At 47.0% G+C, this 19,878-nt stretch overlaps 1 protein-coding gene across 1 annotated transcript; it reads right to left on the minus strand.

Annotated features, from left to right (window-relative positions):
* Positions 1–1,565: 1,565 nt before the first annotated feature.
* C1H19orf12 (chromosome 1 C19orf12 homolog) lies at positions 1,566–9,318 on the minus strand. Its single transcript, XM_059253374.1, has 3 exons — positions 9,207–9,318; positions 4,622–4,791; positions 1,566–2,816 (listed from the first exon to the last, which is right to left on the minus strand). The coding sequence occupies exons 2-3, from the start codon at positions 4,779–4,781 to the stop codon at positions 2,551–2,553; spliced, it is 426 nt and encodes a 141-aa protein (XP_059109357.1). The 5' UTR covers positions 4,782–4,791; positions 9,207–9,318; the 3' UTR covers positions 1,566–2,550.
* Positions 9,319–19,878: the final 10,560 nt, after the last annotated feature.

Here is a 19,878-nt window from a genome sequence, read left to right on the forward strand (position 1 = left end):
GTTTCCTTTGTCACATTTTCTTCCTGGAGAAGTTCCATAGCAAGCGATTTCAAAACAATGGTTCCCCAAAATATTTACTGAAGCCTGGCATAGGGGTATACCCCAATAATCCCAACCTTTAGTGGGTGTGGAGGAAGAAGGATCAAGAGTTCAGGGTTATCTTTGGCTTTACAAAGAACTGGAGGCCAGCCTGGGCTACATGAGATCTTGTCTCAAAATAATAAAACAGAAACAATAAGAATTTAAAGACTTCTAACAAAAAAAAAAAAATATTATAGATCTTGGCTTGGTGGTGCTTGCCTGTAATCTCATGGCTCAAGAGCCTGGGACAGGAGGATCATGAGTTTGAAGCCAAGCAGAACCACATAGAGAAACAACCCTGTTTTGAAAAAACAACGCTTAGAGGTAGGGAGATGGTTTAGCCTGGGTTCAGTTTCCAGCTCCCATATGACAGCTTACAACTGTCAGTAACTCCAGTTCTAGGAGGTCCAGTGCCCCCTTCTGGCCTCTGTGGGAATCACACACATACATACTGTGCTTACATAAATGCAGACAAACCAAGTAAAATAAACAAACAAACAAACAAATAAATAAAGCAGAAAGACATAAAGTATATAGCTTTAAAAAATAAATATTTATTGAGGGTCCACCCCATAAAAGCCATGGTCCCAAACAGGAACAAGCTGGAGATTGGAGGGGTGATCAAGACATACAGCTCAGCCAGGCGGTGGTGGCGTGCGCCTTTATTCCCAGCACTCACAAGGCAGAGCCAGGTGGATCTCTGTGAGTTCGAGACCAGCCTTGGCTACAGAGTGAGTTCCAGGAAAGGTGCAAAGCTACACAGAGAAACCCTGTCTCAAAAAACCAAAAAAAAAAAAAAAAAAAAAAGACACACAGCTCCTTCCCTCCCTGAGTACACATCTCCAATAGGGGATAAAAAGAAGTATCAAATGTTTAATAAAATGTATATGATGTCATTGGTTGAGCTCCAGCACTAGGACCAATTGGCCAAGCCAAACCAAAATTGAGCCCCTCAAGGGCTGGGACCAGGCTTAGCAGTACAGACAGCACTTGCCTTGGCTCTACCACAGGAAAGCTGGGAGCAGGGCTCACTGGTGGTATTTACCTAGCTTATGCAAGATCCTGGGTTCCATCCACAGCACCACAAGAAAAAAAAAAAAATACCAAACCAGCTACTTGTCAGGTTTGAGCCATTGTCACTTGGGGAAATCTAGGAGAGGCTAGCCAAATCCCTAAATACACAGTTTCATCCAGGGCGATAAGGTGCTTGCCTACCCGTGGGTTAATTAACCTTAGTGCTTTTGTTTCTGCTTTCCCTTGGCCTCCTCTGTCAGCCTCCTCTCTCTAGCACATCAGAACATTCACTGCATCTCCATTCTGTGACTGCAAATGAAAGCCAAGTAAGGTGGTGAGGTATGTCCCCACCTTCTATCTCCTGGCCTCCTCTATGTTGTCCAGGTTGGTCTTGAATTCCTGGGCTCAATGATGCTCTCACTTTGGCCTTTCACTTCTCTAGGACTGTGGGACTGTGGGTGTGTGCACCTAGCTCAGTCAGGATCTTTGAACTGGATTCATTGTTAATTTTGTCTTTTCATACAAGTAAATTGTAGACTGCAGCCAGTGCCCAGAGGAAACTCAGCTGGGACAGAGAACATGGAAGAACTAACTTAGATAAAGTGGCATGGAGATCAGTCTTTGAGGTAAAGCTGGGTATGATGGCATAAGCCTAGAGTCCCAGCTATGTGGCAAGATCACTTGAGCCCAAGAGTCTAAGGCCGGCCCAGGTAACATAGTAAGAAATGGAGTTTAATTAACTTAGACTACAAAAGTGTAGAGAAGAAAAAGGGTCCAGAATTGACAATAAAAGTAAAAGATAAATAAGTGCCATGATTTTCCATAAGAAGTCAAAAGACTCTAGAAGCTTAACCAGAGTTACTCAAGAGACCCTGGGGCATAAACAATGGTGGAATATGGAGACTGCCTGGTATCTGTGGCTTCACTCAAAGTAGGAACCACTGTCATCGTGAGACCACTGGGAAGTCCCTGGGTGAAGAAGGGGAACACTCAGAAGGTAAGCACAATCCTGGCAAGAGCTGGCTCTAAACCCCAAGACCCTAGAGCCTAAGAGGGTCCAATCCTGTGACAGATTCTTAGAGGTACCTTCACAGGAAGAAGATCATCCAGCACAGTTGGCCAGCCAACAAGAGAACTTCTTGGGCTAGAGAGATGGCTCAGCCGTTAGAGGCTAGGCTCACAACCAAAAATATAAGAGAACTTCTTTTAGACCTACAGGATCAAGAGGACTCCCAAACTGTTTGTGGATGCCAACAGCCTGTACCTTTCCATAACACACACAGCCCGTGTCACATGGCCAAAGCAGGGGACAGTCCAACAGGATGTACTTGTACTCCAGCATACAATCAATGCTGATGATGTGCGAGGTACCTGCCAGGCATCCTCCATTCCCTGGTCACCTTCTGGGAGCCATAGAATCATCCAACTGAAAGCCCATCCCCCAGGGGGAGTAGCCTAGTCATCATAGCGGATCTCGGCCTGCAGCTCCTTGGTGACATAGGTGGTGAGCATGGCCAAGAGCTTCTGCTGCATGGCCTGGTTGCTCATGACCAGAGCAGTGAGCTGTACAGCATCTGTCCAGTCCAAGTTCCTGATGATGGCCGTGGCTTCGTTAACAAGTTTCTGCTGTTCGGCAGGGGGCAGCTCCATTAAGATCTGAGGAACCGGCTTAAACTGTCCACTCGTCATCCAGGCACCTAACAGACCCCCAACAGTCCCCCCTGGAAAACAAGGAAAGGCTCAATTAGTGAGCCTCATTCTCCAACAATGGCCTTGGTTTCTTGCGGAGAATGTAGCCTCTGTCATGACAAGTGGGCACATTCATGAGCAGGTCACAGCAAGCTCAGTTTCTGCCAGGCAGTCAGGAGGGCAAAGGTTTATGTGGTCTCTAGTTCATTTGGCCCAAGTAATTGGCACCCATGCATGTCCCTCCCCATGACCTCCACTTACACCCTCCCCACCTCACTGAACACTCCCATCTCTGCAACTCCCAGAACAATCTGTCTCCACAAAGGAAGGGCTGAGAGGGAAGTCAGTCTTCTAGGAAACCACTTGCCTGGAGAGGCAGAGAGGTTGAGCTGTTTCCATGACAATAAACAGCTTGGGGAAGAAAGGGTTTTATTTCATCTTACAACTCTCGGGTCACACTGGATCATTGAGAGAAGTCAGGGCAGGAACTAACTCAAACAGGGCAGGAACCTGGATGCAGGAGCTGATGCAGAGGCCATGGAGAGGTGCTGCTTATTGGCTTGCTCAGTCTGCTTTCTTAAAACACCCAGAACCAACAGCTCAGGAATGGCACAGTCCACAATGAGCCAAGCTCTTCCAATCATCAAGACAATGCACCACAAGCTTGCCCACAGGCCAGTCTAGTGGGGGTATTTTCTCAATTGAGGTTCCCCCTTCCAAAATAACTCAAGCTTGTCTCAAGTCGATAAAAAAATCAGTGGCTGATAAGAAACATGCCCTTGAGCTTAGTAAATTCCCAGAGAACTCACATGGGAAATGACCCTAGAGGTAAGCCAGTTGTTTCTCTTGGAGACTGCCTTTTATTCCATTTTTCAAAAATAAAAACAAGGGGGCTGGAGAGATGGCTCAGAGGTTAAGAGCACTGACTGCTCTTCCAGAGGTCCCGAGTTCAATTCCCAGCAACCACATGGTGGCTCACAACCATCTGTAATGAGATCTAGTGCCCTCTTCTGGCCTGCAGTCATACATGCTGTATACATAATAAATAAATAAATCTTTAAAAAAATAATAATAATAAAAATAAAAATAAAAAAAATAAAAACAAGACAAAAGCTAATATAATTACTACTTCTCCTTCCAAAAGTGGAAACACTTTTACCTTCTCTTGCTTTGCTTTTTAGCGACAAAGTCTTATTGCTTAGCCCAGGGTAGCCTAGAACTCTTGCTCCTCCTGCCTCAGCTGAGAATCACAAGTGTGCCAGCCACCAAGCCCAGCTAGAAACACTATTTTTAGATTTCCGCTTTCATTTTTTCCAGGTGCTTGATATTGTAGGGTGGGAGTGGGAGTGTGGCTCAAGAGTTCCAGCTAAGTACTCTAACACTGAGATACATCCTCAGATAGAAACACTGTTTTCAGTTTTTACTTGTAATTTTTTTTTTCAAGACAGGGTTTCTCTGTACAGCCCTGGCAGTCCTGGAACTCACTCTGTAGAGCAGGCTAGCTTCATACTCACAGAGATCCACCTGCCTCCCAGGTCTAACAGATTCAAACACCAAGGCCAAGGGAAACCTGTATCACATGGAAGCTGTGGTTCTGACAGAACATACTACACACAGAAGCAACTGGGCCTTAGAAACTCCCCACATGGGGTATGTGGTAGGTACCATTCTTACTTACCAGGTCATTCTTCCCTGTGGTTCCTCAAGCATGCCAGAAGCCTGGAACATACTATGTAGCCTAGGCTATCCTTGAGCTCTCCATGTTCCTGCCTCCCCAGGGCAGGGATTATAGGCCTGAACCAAGGCTGGCTATACATGTGAAGACACCCCCACTCACCAACAGCAATTCCTGGTGGGCCACCAACCAAACCACCGACAAAGGCCACTGTCCCCGCAACCAAGGCACCCCTCCCAGAGTGCTTGACAGCCGCCTTCATTTTCCTCTCCTGGGAAATGGAGCACAGAAGCTTCATGATGTCATCTACCAAGATGGGCATCTTGTCAGACCTTAAAAGACGATTCAAAGAGATAAGTGGTTTTAGTGTTTGCTCAATTGTGTACTTAAAAATAAAACAAAAAACTGTATACAGATGTTCTGCTGCATGCATGCCTGTGTACCACATGTGTGCAGTGCCCTTGGAGGCCAGTGATCCCCTGGAACTGGAGTTACAGACAGTTGTGAGACAACATGCAGGTGCTGGTAAACAAGCCCGGGTCCTCTAAAAGGGCAGCCAGTGCTCTTAGCCTCTGAGTCTTCTCTCCAGGCCCCATTTTTTTTATGTGTTTCTTTTATTTTGTTTATTTTTGAGATAAGGCCTTCCTTGCTACATACTCCAGACCAATCTATTTAGTTTATTCATTTATTTTGAGATAATGTCTTGCTACACACTCCAGACCATAATCCTTCTGCCTCAGGCTTTTGCCTTGGGATACCAGGCAGAGCACCACTGTACTCTATGGCTGAACGGGAGAATTTTAATGAGTTTATGAGTATTTTGACCCAAATGTATCACTTTCTAACATCTTCGGAAGAGCATCCACCTTCTGGAAAGAAGAGTTGCTTGGCCGTGTGCATGCCAGACGGGCACACAGCCCTCTGTCGCCAAGAAGCTGGGCAGCTAACAAGTAAACGGGAGCAGCAGAGTGGATGAAAGGTCTTTTCTGCCCTCTGATTCCCCTGACAAATGAGGAAGCAGCCTCTGCCACAGGCTTTACCAGTCCTCGAGCAAGCTAAGCCTGACCTCCCTCACACCAACAGGCTTTCAAGTGGCTCCTTGCAACCTTCAACATATAAAGTCTGGCAGGGACAGGAAATTCCCAGCCATATGGCCTCTTGCATGTGACAAGGTATCTGAGCCAAGCCAGAAAGGGGGGAAATGGACAAGATTCTGAGGCCACACTGGCATGTGCCTGCTGGGTAACCCAGAGCCAGGAGTTAGATGGATACTTAGCTTTAAGATAGAATTAAAATGGGGCTGAAAATGTAGTTCTTTATGACAAATGCTCTGACTTTGAGCCTCAGTGAAAAAAAGAGGGTGGACCTTGTAAGGGGTACATAGAAGGGATGCAGAATGACTGACTGAGAAGAGCCGAGGGCACTGCAGACCCTGTTGAGACATTATGAGCAGAGACAAGACCTAGGAATGTTAGCACAGGTTATATTCTCAATACTGGGGAAGCTAAAGCAGGGGAGTTATGAACCCATGGCCAGCATGGATTAGATAGCTAGATTTCCTGCCAAAATAAAATAATGACTTGTTAATTATAAATAAAGAAAACCAGGAATAATATGATTTACCAAGATGAAGCCATCACAAAACAAAATAAATCAGATTTCTGGGGGCTTGGCAATTGTCATGGTGGCTCACTCATGGCTGCAATTTCAGCATTTAGGAAGTAGAAGAAAGATCAGGACAAGTCTGAGGCCAGCCTGGGTTACATAGTAAGATCCAGGTTTGCCTGCACTACAGAGCAAGACCCTGTCTCAAAATAACAAGAGACTTCCAGGGGCTTGCAAGGTACATGAAATGATAGACGAAAGAGCCCTTAAGAACAATGATTGTAAACAACTTGCTAGAATCAGGACACATTGCCATGCCAGCTGGGAAGTGATAGGCAGAGGCGTAGCCATAGGTAAGGTGCGCTGTGTCCCACAGAGGGACTGGTGGGTAAGGAGAGCCCACACACTGACAGGCCACTTCACAAGGTTGGGGAGAAAAGGCAGCAGAGCTGACACTTCTAGAAGACTCCCACACTTCCTGTTCCCATGAGGCTGAGGGACCTGTCAGGTAAGGGACCTTGCTGATGAAGTCCTGGGCTACTGTCAACAGCCTTGGGTTATACTGGGCTTTGGTCAGTGGGTTGATGTCTCTCTATGCCCAAGAAGTATGCAGAATCAGAATCTCTCAATGTAAAATTGCCCCCTTGGCTCTGGTAGCCCTTTACGGAACCCATGGAGCAACCACATTGTCACAAAGGCTATTTTTCAGAACTCCTGAACACTCCCAAGAGAAAGAAGTATGCTGTGTTCCAGCCCCAGAAATGTCCCTTTTTCTCACCCCCACCCCCTTTTGAGACTTCTTTACTGGCTGTAAAGAAGGCTAGCCTGGAACTCACGGTACTTCTGCATCAGCCTCCTAAGCCCTGGTATTATAGGTTTGAAACCATCGTCTCTGGCTTCTTTATCCGGTTTGATAAACTTTAGATGAACGCCTTCCTTTCAAAAGACTAACACCCCTCTTCCATCCGTAAAGTACCTAACCACTTCCTAGTTTAGCTTTGGTGCAGATCCAGCTTTTTGTTTGATCTGTGAGTTACACTGGAAAAAGTCAGGTGCAGCCCAGGTCTGGACAGCTGGACACCACCCATGCTCAGAAGCACAAGGCTTGTGCCATTCTGGTCCTGCAGCATCAGCATGCAGAAACCACTCCACATATCATTTCTCTGCAGAATAATGGATTTGCACTCTCAAAATGGTTTTTGCATAACAAGACAATGCATGTGAAAGAGGTAGGGCAGAAATGCATACAGTGGCGCGCCCCCCATCCATAAAGAATACATTCTGAGACATCAGTAGATGCCTATAAGCTTGATTAATCTGTTCTTCCAGCTTTTATGCCCTGGTTCCTTTGCATTGTAACTCTCAAGCTTTGGAGCCTTTATTAAGTAAAATGAAATTACTTGAGCACAAGCACTGGGCACCCACAATGTGACAGCTGAGGGCTACTGAGTGACTAGCATGTGGGTAGGGTATACCCTGTGGATATACTAGACAAAGGGAAGATTCACATCCTAGGCAGAATGGAGCAGGGTTGCATGAGATTTCATGACACTATTTAGACAGAATGAAATTTCTAACTACTTAGAAAACCCATGATTTAAAACTTACTAGGTATTTAAAACTCATGAATTGATTATTTCTGAAAATTTTCACCTAATATTTGGCTGCAGTTAGCTGAAACTACAGAAGGTAAAACTGTGGACAAGGGGAGCAGGCTAATGTACCTACCCATTTCACCCTCGATTATCTACTAAGAGGCACCTCCAAACCTGTTCTGGATAACTTTAAGTCAAAACCCATGGAGCAGATAAGGTACCAACATGCACATGCTGTTCCCAATCTCCACCCAGCCCAGCTAAGTCAGTGCAAGAGGACAAGCCAGGCTCTTTAGCATGTGCCAGGGAGCAGGGGAGCTGGGCAAGGAAAGCTCCACTCCAGCTGGGCTTCTGCAGTCTATGGCTGCAAGGCAAGGCTGGTTTAAATTTCTGGAAGAATAACATCAGAAGTTACAGCAGCAACAGGCATTTGTTGTGAAAGAAAGGTTTGCGACCCCGGCTCCTGAGTCCCTGTGAAAGCGTTTCATTTCCTTCATTCTTCAGGCTCAAGAAATTGAAAGGAAACATGCCCTGTTCCTCCTCCCAGCCCAGGGCCACCTGTGTCTGTAAGTGACGGGGAGAGATGAGGATGCAGGAGACAGGGTCTTTCCACAGTAGTACAATTATTTCAATAATGCTGTCCTCAAACCGGGTCCTGATCACTGGAAGTCCACCTGCCAGCCATAGGGAAGGCAGATACTAACACAGAGCTCTGACTAGTGGGAAGATGACAGCAGGGCTCTGGACATACACAGAGGAGGTGAAAAGTCAAACCTTTGGACAGCAGCCTGATTTGAGTTCAATTAAGTTGTGAGGGACAAGGGAGAAGGCTTCAGAGCTAACGGGGACCTCGATATCAGACAAAGCTGGGATTCCAATTCCCGATGTGTGTTGGGGGAGAAACGAAACAGAAAGTGAATGGAGAACAGGCCCTTGGCCAGAAGTCACTATCTTGTCCCCCTTTCTGGAATTTACAGACTCCAGGTTGCAACCTGGCCTCTGTAAAGTTCATCATCCAGTTCTTCCACCACACAAAGTTGTTTTTAAATTACTTGACGGTTGGTATTTAAAAATAAGAAGACATCGAGGGCGTGCTGACAGTTCAGAAATCAGAAGTTGAAAGATGAGAAGGCGTCAGTGGTAGGTTCACTATATAGCTCTCAGACCGGGCTGGCCAGGGGCTGACACCAGGCACTCTGTGCACTCCGCAGCGCAATGCCCTCTGCCCGGGCCGCCACCCCTGCCTACATGCACCTTATCTACTTACTTAGTCATAGCAGAACACTTCTCAACCACAACTCCAATTAATCTGGCCTTCTGAGCCCCTGACATCCCTTCCTGACTATCTCCAAGCTAGTGCTCAGGTCCCCTCCCGGCACTGCGCACGCGCCCTCCCGCACACCCGTGCTGACGCTGGCTTTGCGCGGAGCTGGTAACCTCAGTGCTTCAGCTTAGGCCTCAATTCCTTGCATGAAGACGAACAACAGTGTGCCCGACACTGTGGTGTGCCCGACCGGCTCCGCAGACCCTAGCTTCCCTGAGCGCACCTTTACCGTGCTGGTGGCTGGGACCGCGGGGACAAGAAGCCCACTCCGCTCTGCCGGCTCCGCTCTGCTAGCGCCAGAGAGGCGCTCACAGGCCACGGCCGCCCTGGCTCCGCCCTCCCGCCTTCCGGCTCCGGGGGCCTTCCGGGTCGCCGTTGCTCTTGGGGTCCGGGTCCCCAAGCTGGGCCAGGCTTGGGGAAGGGCCGTCAGGGCGCAGGAGCGAGCCCCTTACTCCCCCGCAGCCACCCCGCCCCAGTGTCTGGTTGGCTGGCACCGAGACCGAGACCATGACTTGGAAGCGGGAACCCTGCAGTGACCCTGGAGAGGACTTTGTGTCCCGAGGACCCGCTGCGCCCCACCTCCACCCCGGCTACCCTGCCCTATACCTGTCTAGGAACCCCAGTCGCTCCTGGAAGGTCCTCTTTGAGCACCCTTCGCGCTGGGTCTGTGACCTGTAGGGCCTTTCCCCCGGATTCCTGGGCGTAGAAGATGCAGCAGGGGTCTGAGCTGTCCCAATACTGTGAACTGTAACCCTGAGCGAAGTCTTGCTGAGTAGGCACGATTCAGTGGGGCTAGGCTGGGCTGCCACCCAATTGGAAGTGTGGACTCCAGTCTGTACCCTCTGCCTGGGGAGTGTAACGAGCCTCCAGATGACCGACTGTTTCCCATGAAAAGTCTAGATTGATTTATTCATTTTATATATACACGTACGCCTGCACACCATCAGATCTTACTACAGATGGTTGTGAGCCACCATGTGGTTGCTGGGAATTGAACTCAGGATCTTAAGCCAGTATTCTTAAGCCATCTGAGCCATCTCTCCAACCCCTATTTGTATCCTTTTTTGTCTTCTTGTGAGAAAGCTTGGAAAGCCTTTTAATACCAAGATTCTCCTGGCTGGAGTGGAAAATTCTGTCCGTCTTCGTGCCTGAATTTGGGTTGCTTTCAAGAACCAAAGTTAACTGAGGCTAATAGATCAGCTCGCTGCTCCAGTGTCCCCCGCGGGCAGCGCCCTCTGGTGGCATGTTAGAGAACCGGACTATTGTCTCCTTTGCCTAAGAATGCAGGGAGCAGCAAAGAAAGCTCAGTGGAGAAGAGAGGCTAGGATATAAGACATTCACACAAATGACGAACCAAGTCATAAAATGATCACGCTGAAGGCTAGAAATGTCACACACAGTTCACTAGCGGCTGAGGCTGTGAAGGCTAGGTGGTGTACATCCATAGTCCCATCACTTGGGACCCATCTTTAATCCCAGCACTCAGGAGGCAAAGACAGGCAAATCTCTTAGTTTGGGGCCAGCCTGAACTACATAGAGAGTTCCAGGGCTACATAAGTGAGACCCTGTCTCAAACAACAAAACAAACAAAAACAGCAGTTTGAGGCAACCTAGGCTGAATATGGAGACCCCGTCTCAACCCTCTCCCCTCCCAACCCCAGATTCACACATTGAAAGCTTTTGTTAGTGATTCTAAGAATGGCGGTGACTAGTGACCTCATATAAGAGGCTCGGGGAGCTTGTTGTCCCCTTCCTTCAACTATGAGGTGCTTGGCCTCACTAGACATGGAAATTGCTGGTACCTTAATCTTGTGCTTCCTGGTCTCCAAACTAAGAAATCAGTTCAATTGTTCCTAAGTCCCCTATCCTTGCTATTTTTACAGTAGCTTGAAGGAACTAAGGCACTTCCCATGAGCCTATAGAAAAGACCTCTGTCTCTCTTAGCTTCTGGTAAAGTCACCAGTCTTCCATAACCATTGGCTTACAGTGCTGATCTTCTCTGTTGCTACATGGTGCACATAGGTGCACGCTCACATGCATGCACCAGACACACATATACATGCATGTGAGTTGGTGCACCTGTGTGTACATGAAGAGGCCAGAATAAGACATGGGGAGTTCTTCCTCTATTGCTCTCTGTGGTAGTTTGAAAGAAAATGGCCCCCAAAGGAAGGGGCACTATTAGGAGGTGTGGCCTTGTAGGAGTAGGTGTGGCCTTGTTGGAGGAAGTGTGTCACTGTGGAGGCAGGCTTTGAGATCTCATATATGCTCAAGCCACTCAGAGACAGACCACTTCCTGTTGCCTGTGCAAAATGTAGAACTCTCAGCTACCTCTCCAGCACCATGTCTGCCTGCCTAACACTAGGGTCCCTGTCATGATGATAATGAACTAAACCAATGAACTGTAAGTCACCCAATTAAATGCTTTCCTTTATAAGAGTTGCCATGGTCATGGTGTCTCTTCACAGCAATAGAAACCCTATCTAAGACACTCTCCCTTATTGCATTGAGTTGAGTTTTTTTTACTGAATCAGCCATTGTCTTGCTGTTTCAGCAAGGCAGTTCCTAGAATCTGCCTGTCTCTGTCCACACCTCCAATGCTGGAGCCCCTGTCATATGTAGCCATGACTGGCTCTTTACATGGGTGCTAGGATTCACACTCAGGTCCCCATACCTGCCCAGAAAGCACTTAGTCACTGGGCCATCTCCTCAGTCCTCCATTGCCTTGTCCTTATAAGGACACAAACTATGGTGACTAAGAGCCTACTTTCATGACCTCATTTTTACTTGATTACATCCATAAAGACCCTACTTTCAAATAAGGTTACATATACAGTGACAGAATTGGGACTTCATGTCTGTGCAGGAAGGTGACAGTTCAGTCTGGTAGCTGAATAAACACGGCACCCATAGGCTCATATGTTTAAATACCTGGTCCCCAGTTGGTAGAACTGTTCTGAGATGTGACCTTGTTGATGGGGGTGTGTCACTGGGGCCAGGCTTTGAGGTTTCAGAAGACTGTTAACACATTCTATGTGTTCTCTGCTTCCTGTTTGTGGACCAAGATATAAGTTCTCTGCGGCTGAAGGAATGGCTCAGTAGCTAGGAGAACTTCCTTCTTTTCCAGAGGACCTGAGTTCTGTTCCCAGGACCCATGTTGGTGACTCACTACCACCTTTAACTCCAGGTCCCAGGGAATCTGATGTCTCTGGCCTCCACCCGCAACTGCATTCAGATGCATACACACAAACATAAACAAACAAAAATTAATTAAAATAAATAAATAAAAAGATGTGAGCCCCCAGCTGCTGCTCCAGCCATCTACCACCACGCCTTTACTCTGCCATCATAAACGCTAACTCTCTGGAACTGTAAGCCCAATAAAAACCCTTTCTTTTACGAGTTGTCTGGGTTATGATGTTATATCACAGCAATAGAAGAGTAAGACAAACCCATAACACCAGGAACTCACAAAATGCCAGCTAATGTGTATTACTTCTGCGCATGTGCCTAACACGTATCCACTCCATGAGAGGACACAAACAGAATCCTCAGGCCAGGCCTAAGTCAAGCTCGATGTGTGCATGAGGACCACTGACACTCTAGTCTTGGGAGATCTTGACTTTGAAAGTGCTGTCAGAGCCAAGATGGTTTGGAGACTGATGACAATCTCGCCTTGGGCTCCATCACTCTTCTAAAGGTGAATTCATCATTCATCCTTCAGATTTCCATAGACAGTTATCACATCCCTATTGTCACCACTTAGCATCAGTCTGCATGTTTGCTGTGGCATTCCGTGCGCTGTCGTCACTGCCAGGATTTTTGTTATTCCCTCCCTGCCCAGCCATGACTCCCTCAGCCATCATTACCACCTGAATCTCCTCCAGGTCCCCAGCCTTTCAAGTGCTATCTTACCCAAGGTGGGACATTAAAAATCATTAGTGGAGAGAGGAGATGACTTGCAGACTCTATAACCCCTTATTCCTCTCTAATTCCTATCACTTTCCCCAAAGTCACATTTAAAAAGAAACAGCAAAGCTCAGTGGAAACACAAGTGCAAATACAGCTTCCAGACAAAGCCCTAGGCTGGCTCCCAACTCGTCCTTACTGTCCTCAAGTGTGAAATGAAGACAAGGACCCAGGCTCTCAACAATCTTGGCTTATTGTGGCAACTAAATGAAGAAAGAGACAAAAAGTGCTGTGCCCACTAAGAACAGGAGACCAGCTGCACCAGCGTGCTGTCAATGACCAGTGTCTACAAGGCATCCTGAGGATTCCAAGGGAGAACTTACAAATGAACTCAATAGAGCTCAGTTGCACCTGAATCTGTCTGATGAAGGAATGTAGAGTGCCAGGCAGTGGTAGCATGCGCCTACTGTCTCAGCACTTGGGAGGCCGAGGTAAAAGGATCATTAAAACTTTGAGGCCAGGCCGGGCAGTGGTGGTGGTGCACACCTTTAATCCCAGCACTTGGGAGGCAGAGCGAGATCCAGGACAGGCACCAAAACTACACAGAAAAACCCTGTCTTGAAAAAACAACCAACCAACCAAACAAACAAACAAAAACAAAAAACAAACAAACAAAAAAACAACAACGTTGAGGCCAGCCTGAGCTACACAGAAAGATTCTATCTTGCAAAAAAAAAAAAAAAAAAAAGGAGGGGTGGATATGAAGGCATGAAGAGATGGCTCAGCAGTTAAGAGCACCAGCTGCTCTTCCAGAGGACCTGGGTTAGATTTCTAGCACCTGCATGGCAACTCATTGTGACTCTAGTTCCGGGGGATCTGATGCCCTCTTCTGGCCTCTGTGTGTACCAGGCACATAAGTAGTGCACATACATACATTCAGGGAAAACACCCATTCACATAAAATGAAATTAAATTTAAAATAAGAACCATACTTTATGAAAGTAGAAAGGATACTATTTGAGACAAGGAACCAGAACAGCATGGGCACCAGAGAGGATAATGGGGTGAATATGGTTCAAGTATATGATATTCTTGAACAAAAATGTCACAAAACGTAGCCCTTCATACAGTAAATATATACTACTAAATTTCTTTTATTTGGTGGGGATTGAGACAAGTCTCACTATGTAGCCTTAGCTGGCCTAGAACTCACTATATAGACCAGGGTGGCCTTGAATTTGTAATTATCCTTCTGTCTCTTCCTCCCAAGTCCTAGGACTGAAATCATGCAATATCACACCCAGCTAGTACTTTTTTTTTTAAAGAATGGAAAAAGAATTAGACCCTACTTCAAACCCCAGTAATAAATTTTAGCTTTCCAAATATGGCATAGAGCTGACTCCTAGATGAGCCCCAGGGAATGTGTCACAGATGGACCTGAGGGGACTTTGGAAGATTGCAATGCTGTAAAAGATTTTAGGGGGATGGGGGATCCACCTTGCCTTCCTCTCAGAGGGTGCAGGAGAGTTTCCCACTCGGAAGACTTATTTTCAGTCTGAGAACAATGAGTTTCAATGGTTCTGTTGAACATGCAATTCTCACACAAGTATTTCTATAATTATCCTGTTTCAGTTATGATACAGTCTCTGGAACAATGGGACTTTTATTGTATTGCTATATCTGTTATAATAGATGTTTTATTACAGAAAATTATGGTAGAGTCACTCTTACGATTCTGAAGTTTTTATTTCAAATTGCTCATAGGATGGAAATCCTTTTTTTCCTAAGTAGTTTTACTTTAATGCTGCAATGGGTGCATTTTTTTTAACCCTAGTTGGTTTGAGAATTTCTTCAATAGCAGAATGCTTTCTTTTGCTTCAGATACATACTGTGAGGTCACACGAGGTATTTACTTGCTAGTCATCCTGGCCAGTATGCTTTAATTTTTTTTTTTTTTACCTAGTGGATGCTGGAGAGATGACTTAGCAATCAAGAACACTTATTGCTCTCATAGAGTACCTGGACTCAATGCCCAGCACTCACAAGGCAACTCATAATCACCTGTAATCCCTGTTCCCAGGGATCTGATGCCCTTTTCTGACCAACTCCGTCACCAGGCATGAAGGCGATACAGGTGAAATATTCATACACATAAAATAAATATAAAGTTTCTGGTTCATCTAGATCAGTTATGTACCTCTTCTGTGTGTGTGTGTGTGTGTGTGTGTGTGTGTGTGTGTGTGTGTGTGTGTCTGTGGGATATATGTATGTGTTTTTATATTAAGGCTTATATTTATTATTTTTTAATTATATGTAGTCTGTGTGTGAGTATGTGCACATGACTGCAGGTGCCTGAGGCCAGAAGGAGGTGTCATATCTCCTGGGACTTTTACAAACAGTTGTAAGACAGCATGTAGGTGCTGGGAATTGAACCCAGGTCCTCTGGAAGAGTAGTCAATGCTCTTAGCTGGTGAACCATCTCTCCAGGCCCTGTGTGTGGTATTTTTGAAGCATAAACTCCATATGTAGTCCAAGCTGGCCTTGAATTCATGATCTCCCTGCCTCCACTTCCTAATAGCTGGACTTACAGGCATGTGCTAGCACACCCAGCACGCTGCATAATTTCAGAAGTATGGCTAAAGAGATGTCCACCACCCTTGGAATAAATGAAGGCTAAAAGCTGTGTTTGAGAAGGAAAACAATTAGTGACAATAGAGACATAGAAATGTCAGAGGTGCTCTCAGAGTAGGCAACACCCTTTTCACAGGGTGGCCCAGCTTAGAGAAGATCTGGGGCTGAGGATTTAAACCGGGATTTGGAAGTAGGTCTCCTTGCCAGGATGAATTGTTAGTCCAGGTGTTGGGTCGTTGTGACAAAGAGAAAAATTTAAAGAGGGCCGTGTTGGGACCACAGTTTCAGAGTGCTCAGTCTTGTCACTTGGCCCCATGTCTTTGGGCAATCATGGTGTGTAGCATGAACCTTAAAAGTTCTTGTTAATAAAACCAAACCTGAGCCAGGTATTGGGGTGAACACTGGAAGATCAGAGAGACACAACAGGCCACAGCTAACCTCACCTGGCCAGCTTCTCAGCTGATCTTGTTTCCTCAGACTGGAAGCCTCTGAGTCCTCATCCAGAATGAATCTCAGCTGAACTGCTGCTCCAAAGCCTGAAACCTTAGCCAGCTAAAAGCTTCTAGTTTCTGGTCTTCACGCCTTATATATCTTCCTGTTTTTGCCATCACTCCCTGGGATTAAAGGCTCACTTCTTGGGATTAAAGGCGTGTGTCACCATGCCTGGCTATTTCCAATGTGGCCTTGAACTCACAGAGATCCAGAGGGATTTCTACCTCTGGAATGCTAGGATTAAAGGTGTGAGTGCCACCATTTTCTAGCCTTTGTATCTAGTGGCTGTTCTGTCTCTGACCCCACATAAGTTTATTAGGGTGTACAATATTTTGGGGAACACAATACCACCACAATGGTGGGAGAACAGGTGGCCGAGGCTGATCTTCATGTTCTGCTGAATAAGGGCAGAGGAAATAGTGGGAGGGGCCAGGGCAAGATAAAATGCCCTCAAGACCACTTCTTCCATCTATGCTCTGCCTTTCGCCACTTCCTAATAATGCCATTGAGGGACTGGTCCAGTAACTAGGTCAGAGTCCTCAGAATACAAATATTCCTGAGAATACCATTACAGACACTCCCAGAAATGTGCCTCACTAAAACCACCCCCCCATCATCAGGCCTGCCTGTCCCTCCCTCTTTCCCCCTCCTCCTTCTCCTCTCCTCCTCCTTCTTCTCTTCTCTCCCCCACCCCTCTCTTTCCCTAGAGTCTCACTATGAAGTCCCAGCCTGGAACTCACTCTGTTGACCAGGCTGTCCTCAAACTCACAGAGATCCTCCTGCCTCTGCCTCCATAGCACTAGGATTAAAGGCATGCGCCACGGCATGCTCCCTCCCCTCCTGTTTGTGAGACAGAGTCTGACTACGTAACCTAAACGGTCTTTGAGCCCATGATCCTCCTGCCTCAGCCTCCCCAGAGCTAAGAATATCAATAATGCAAGCCCTCAGGCCCTGCTTTGTAGTATAGTTTGAATAAAAAATAAAAGTAGTCCCAGTCATGGCAGTGCACGCCTTTAATCCCAGAATTTGGAGTTCGAGGCCAGCCTGGTCTACAGAGTGAGTTCCAGAACAACCAGGGCTACTCATTGAGACCCTGTCTCTAAAAACTAGGGGGGAAAATGTCTGGTTGTGTTAAGATTGAGGGGCTGTTTGCTGCCACATGTGAGCCTCTTCTGTCATTAGTAAAAGAGAAACTAAAGGCTTAAACTCTCCTGTGCGCAGTTCCACACAGCATGCCCACCTCACTAGGTGTTCCTTAGACCAGTAAAGCTGATAGTTCAAATTGACCATCACAGGTGGCAGTGGAAGGAAGAGCCTCAAATCCTGGATGACACACTCTGTCTTTAGCCCATTCATCCTTTTCACAAGAGAATAAGGACTGTGGAAAGTCCCCAAATATCTGTCCACATCAGTACTACACTCTGAGAAGCCGTCACTTACCTTATGCCATTCACACACTGCCCCTGGTGGAACCCACTGCAGGCAAAATCAAGAGATGCAGATGGAGGGCCAGATTCTAGGTCCTGGGAAGCACAGAGCTCCCCCCCCCCCAGTTGCAAATAGCATTAGTGGGAGGTCATGGAGTGTGTGTGCAGATGAATGCGGGTGCCCCTGAGGCCTCCAAACCCCCAGGAGTTGAAGTGATAGGTGATTATGAACCACCCTATGTGGGTACTAGGCTCAGGTCACCTGATTTCTGTGTTCTTAACTGCTCAACCATCTCTCCAGCCCATGCAGGTGCCTTTTTAAGCTGCTCAGTGAATAGAAGGAGGGGTACCCATTGTCACACTGCTAGGAACAGAATCAAAGCAGAGCAGTGCCTCCTGGTACTCTGCTCTTCTCATCACACCAGCTCAAGTGGGAGCTGGGAAGGACCCTGGAGGGCAAACAGTGTGCTCTGGGTACAGGAAGGCTGAGGACATGTATACACACACCACAAACACACACACCACACACACACACACACACACACACACACACACACACACACACACACGCAGAAAACCAGTGTAGAAAAACAACAGAGCGTCATCCAGCATTGAAGGCCTGCTGTTTGAGCCTTCCAAAGGAAGGCACTTTGGAATTTGCAAGGGCCATATCCAGAGCAGGGTCCCTGGGGGCAACAGTGAACCAACAGCTGTTGAGGTCATCTTGATGTGACCGGCAGGGGCACTTGCCCCTGACTTTCCTCCATCCCTCCCTGGCCTACATCTGGCCTCATGACTGAAACACATCAGCCACCTCATATGTGTGCAGGCTTCCTGTGCCATTCTTTACCTAGTCGGTACTGGAAAACCTCTCTCACACATCAAGGCCCAGAGTCCCCTCCCATGTTGCCATCCCTGCTGCTGGGGACTCTGTGTGTTCAGGTCTGGAATAGGACACCCCGAGATTCCTTTGTGGGAAGGAGCTACCTTCTTGGTGTGTGCCAGTCCTAACCCCATTGATTTCTCTAAGGCCTAAATCCCCTCTGCAGGTTGACACTGCTCTAGGGACCAGAGGCACACACTTCGCAAGCTGTTGTACTGGGGGCTCGAAGAAGACCGACCTCTGCAAGCCAAGTGATATATGTTAAACAGCTCCTTGAAATATCTGCAGACACTCACCATTTGCACAGTGGTAGTAGCAAAGCGACTTGCAGCCAGGCGGTAGACAATGGGGCGGGTGGGAAGGAGGGAGACTGTGCCCAGGGACGCCCGACACAGGTGCGCCCTGCTCTCTGTATCTCGGCCTCTGAAACAAAAGCCGGGTGGCATCTGTGCCGGGGGGCTACACGCGCAGCACCCGCTCCACTCAGCGAGCCTGGGAAACAAAGGGCCCAGCCTCGCTGTCGGGGGCGGAGCGGGGGACAATTATACACCCAGGAAATCGTGTCTGTGGATTTGAAACGAATGAGGACCACGTTCCCAAACAATGCCTGTTGTTTGCACCAAGCTGCTTTCTGCTAAGTTTCATCCTGTCATTTGCATGCTGTTTCAATGGCATTAATGAATCACGGCCGGGTTTTTGTTTTATTTACACGAAATAAATTTTTTTCTGTCCTTTATTATTGAGATAATCACCCTGCCAGGATGCACAGGCGAGCCAGACACCAACTTCCTCTCTTCTGGGCTAGGGTGAGAGTCCATTCCCCACCTGGCTTGAACTTTCTTAGGGCCCAGAATTTCTTTGCAGGGGGGACAGAGAGGCAACAAAGCAATTAAAGGGTTGAGGAGGGGAATGAGTAGAACTGGAAAGCAGTCGGGAAGGGGCCTGCCTCTCTGAAGTTATATTTGCAAAACAAACTGTTAAAAAGGATTCGTGTTGTTTCTTAAAAGGTCACGTTTTCCTGTGGAGAATCTGAAATGAAGTTCCCAGGGCTGAGGGCTGCTCTAACACCTCAGACCTCAGAACAGCTAGTCCTCCCTCGGGAGCAAGAAGGGAGCTATGCTGCTTACCTTCATAGCGCTGGGAAAGAAGAAAGCAGCGAAGCGGGTGGATGGTATGGACTCCAAATAATAAATAACGAAATAAGAGCTCATCCTGTGCCAAACAAGTGCTGCCGATGAGTTATCTCACTTGCAGCAAGTACATTGCAGGTCTGCATCTATACTAACAGAGCTGTAAAGTTCCTGAAAAATACACTTGGTAACAGTGAGAACATCTTGGTGTCTGCCTACTGGTTTAGTGGTTGTTTAGATGCTTGTTCTGGTTTGACTTTTTTCATTTTTCTTTTCCTTTCCAACTTTACCCTAAGGAAAGGTCTAATAAAGTTCAGGCGCTTAATTAAAAAAATTAAAAAAAAAAAAAAGCCATGTTTTCAGAGGAAACCGCCCTAACTCCCAAAAGGTCCTGCAGCCTCTCAAAATATCTCAAAATATTAG

The sequence above is a fragment of the Peromyscus eremicus genome, chromosome 1 (genome assembly GCF_949786415.1).
Source record: "Peromyscus eremicus chromosome 1, PerEre_H2_v1, whole genome shotgun sequence".
Taxonomy (NCBI): domain Eukaryota; kingdom Metazoa; phylum Chordata; class Mammalia; order Rodentia; family Cricetidae; genus Peromyscus; species Peromyscus eremicus.

What these genes read in the sequence shown, in the direction of transcription:
- C1H19orf12 (XM_059253374.1), bottom strand. Translation starts at nt 4,781, where the DNA reads ATGCCCATCTTGGTAGATGACATCATGAAGCTTCTGTGCTCCATTTCC. An exon ending in CCCACCAGGAATTGCTGTTG is followed by an intron (nt 2,817 to 4,621) that starts GTGAGTGGGGGT and finishes CTTGTTTTCCAG; the next exon opens with GGGGGACTGTTGGGGGTCTG.